The 2,575-nt window shown below is 55.7% G+C and overlaps 1 protein-coding gene across 1 annotated transcript in view; it reads left to right on the forward strand.

The window, feature by feature from the left end:
- Nucleotides 1–1,860: 1,860 nt before the first annotated feature.
- The window catches only part of PRRX2 (paired related homeobox 2), a gene marked incomplete at its 5' end in the record, with an annotated part of 3,478 nt that continues 2,763 nt past the window's right edge, over nucleotides 1,861–2,575 (forward strand). The window contains one exon of the mRNA XM_008049105.2: nucleotides 1,861–2,089. Within this exon, the coding sequence (XP_008047296.1) occupies nucleotides 1,861–2,089 (229 nt within the window). The remainder of the gene's footprint in view (nucleotides 2,090–2,575) is intronic.

Raw genomic sequence — 2,575 nt, forward strand, 5'->3', positions numbered from 1 at the left:
AGAGGATTGCCTGAGCCCAGGGGTTCAAGACCAGCCTGGGCAACTTGGCGAGACCTCGTCTCTACAATAAATCAAAACATTAGCCGGGCATGGTGGCGTGCATCTGTGGTTCCAGCTCCTTGGAAGGTTGAGGCAGAAGGATCGCCAGAACCCAGCAGGTCGACACTGGGGTGGCCCTGAGTGTGCTGCTGTACTCCAACCTGGGTGACAGAGTGAGACTGCAAATTAGCCGGGCGTGATGGTGCACACCTGTAGTCCCAGCTGCTCGAGAGGCTGAGGTGGGAGGATTGCCTGAGCGCAGGAGGTGGAGGCTGCAGTGAGCCATGATCATGCCGCTGCACTCCAGCCTGGGTAACAATGAGACCCCGACTCATAAAATAAAATATTTTTTAAAAATGGTTCCTGCAGGTGTGGGGAGCGGACAAGAGAGGAAATACATTTTGAACAAACACAATCCCGGAAAAGAGTGTTAGGTTTGTTGTACTGAGATGGAAACATACCCAGAATATTAAAATAAAAACAGGCAAGTTGAGGCCCCAGTGTGTGCAGCGTGATGCTATGCTTGTAAATTTTAACAAATGTTTGCTTGCACGCTTATAAACAGCAGGCGGAAGGGGTGGGATTGGGACAAGGAGATTACTTTGTCTTACTGATACCCTTTGGAGCTAGTGGCGTTGGACTGTGTTACTGTGATGAGCAGTTGGTGTTACTTTGTTATTCAAATACACGGTTTTAAATGAAATGAGATACACAAGGAAGTGCTGAACTGGGCAGCCCAGCAGAGGGAAGGGGGAGGGCTCCCTGGAGGAGTGGGCAAGGAGCTGGGCCCTGGGAGATGGAAGCTCAGAGGTTTTGCCCCTGGATGCAATGCAAATGTGGAAAAGGTAGTTGGATGCCCCCTTAGCGAACCCACCAGGGGCAGGCTAGGCACAAAGTTGCTTCTCCCCGCCTTTCTCCGGGTTGTGCTGGGTCACCCTTCCCAGAGCTGTGGTTCTGACCCGCTAGCACTGACCCTGGGCTGGGACCCCTGCTGGGACTCACCGGGCTGTTGACTGTTTCCAGCTCACTCTCTTGGGTCCGACCTGGAATGTCCTCTCTCTCTCCTTCTGGCTGATTGGAGAATTTTTTTTTTTTTTTGAGTTGGAGTCTCACTCTGTCACCCAGGCTGGAGTGGTAGCATGCTCACGGCCACGGCAGCCTCGACCTGCTGGACTCAGGTGATCCTTCCACCTCAGCCTTCCGAGTAGTTGGAACTAGAGGCGCACTACCACGACTGGCTTGTTTTTTGATTTATTGTAGAGACGAGCTATCGCCAAGTTGCCCAGGCTGGTCTCGAACCCCTGAGCTTAGGCAACCCTCTCGCCTCGGCCTCCCAAAGTGCTGGGATTACAGGCTTGAGCCATCGTGCCTGGCCTGCCAATCCCTTACCTACAGTATTACAATAGTTGCTCAGGGTCCGCTTATGAATGAGAACATGTGATACTCGGTTCTTTGTTTCTGTGATAGATCACTCCATGTTATAGGTGTATTATTATTATAAGTCAACAACAAGTGTCAATGGAGAGTCCACCATGCCCCAGTGCCTGGTCCAGGTGCTGGGGACACTCAGGTGTCTCCTGGGCCTTCCTTGCCCCTGATGGAGTGGGTCCCTGTCCCCAGGCCCCTTGCCATCCGTGGTCAGCATCTCAGACTGCGGGGTCCAAAAGGCAGGGACCTGGCTGCCTGAGTTCACTGTTCCATGCCCGGGGTCTGGCGCCGCACCTGCCTGTGCATAGTAGGTGCTCAGGAAACGTGTGTTGAAGAACGAACGGAGGGATGGAGCAAAGGATAAGGTCGCGAGCCGTGGGGGCGTTCGGACAGCAGCCATGCTGACATCCCATCCCCCGTCCCCGTCCCCGCAGGTGAGTGTCCCAGCCCCGGGCGCGGCAGCACTGCCAAGCGGAAGAAGAAGCAGCGGCGGAACCGCACGACGTTCAACAGCAGCCAGCTGCAGGCGCTGGAGCGCGTCTTCGAGCGCACCCACTACCCCGACGCTTTTGTGCGCGAGGAGCTGGCCCGGCGGGTCAACCTCAGCGAGGCGCGCGTGCAGGTGAACGAGCCACCATCCACCACCTGGGGACGCCCTGGACCGGGGGACCTGTGCTTGGGAGGCCAGGAGGGCAGAGGTTCAAATCCCAGCCTGGCCACTTGCTGGCTGTGGGACCTTGGGCGATTCGCTTTGTCTCCCTTTGTCTCTCTGCACCTCCTGGTAAAATGAGCATCACGTGGGTCTGTGTTATGGGAGTCTCGTGGGAATTGGCGGGAATATCCCAGCACTTTGAGAGGTGGAGGCGAGAGGATTGCCTGAGCCCGGGAGTTCGAGACCAGCCTGGGTAACGTGGTGAAACCTTGTCTCTGCAATAAATCACACACAAAAAAATTAGCCGGGCGTGGTAGTGCACGCCTGTAGTTCCGGCTACTTGGAAGGCTGAAGCGAAAGGATCACCGGAGCCCAGCAGGTCGAGGCTGTGGTGGACAGGAGCGTGCCACTGCCCTCCAGCCTGGGCGATGGAGTGAGACTCCAACTCAAAAAAAA

The sequence above is a fragment of the Carlito syrichta genome, unplaced genomic scaffold (assembly GCF_000164805.1).
Source record: "Carlito syrichta isolate Samal-C Ts95f unplaced genomic scaffold, Tarsius_syrichta-2.0.1 Scaffold130533, whole genome shotgun sequence".
In the NCBI taxonomy this organism is placed as follows: Eukaryota; Metazoa; Chordata; class Mammalia; order Primates; family Tarsiidae; genus Carlito; species Carlito syrichta.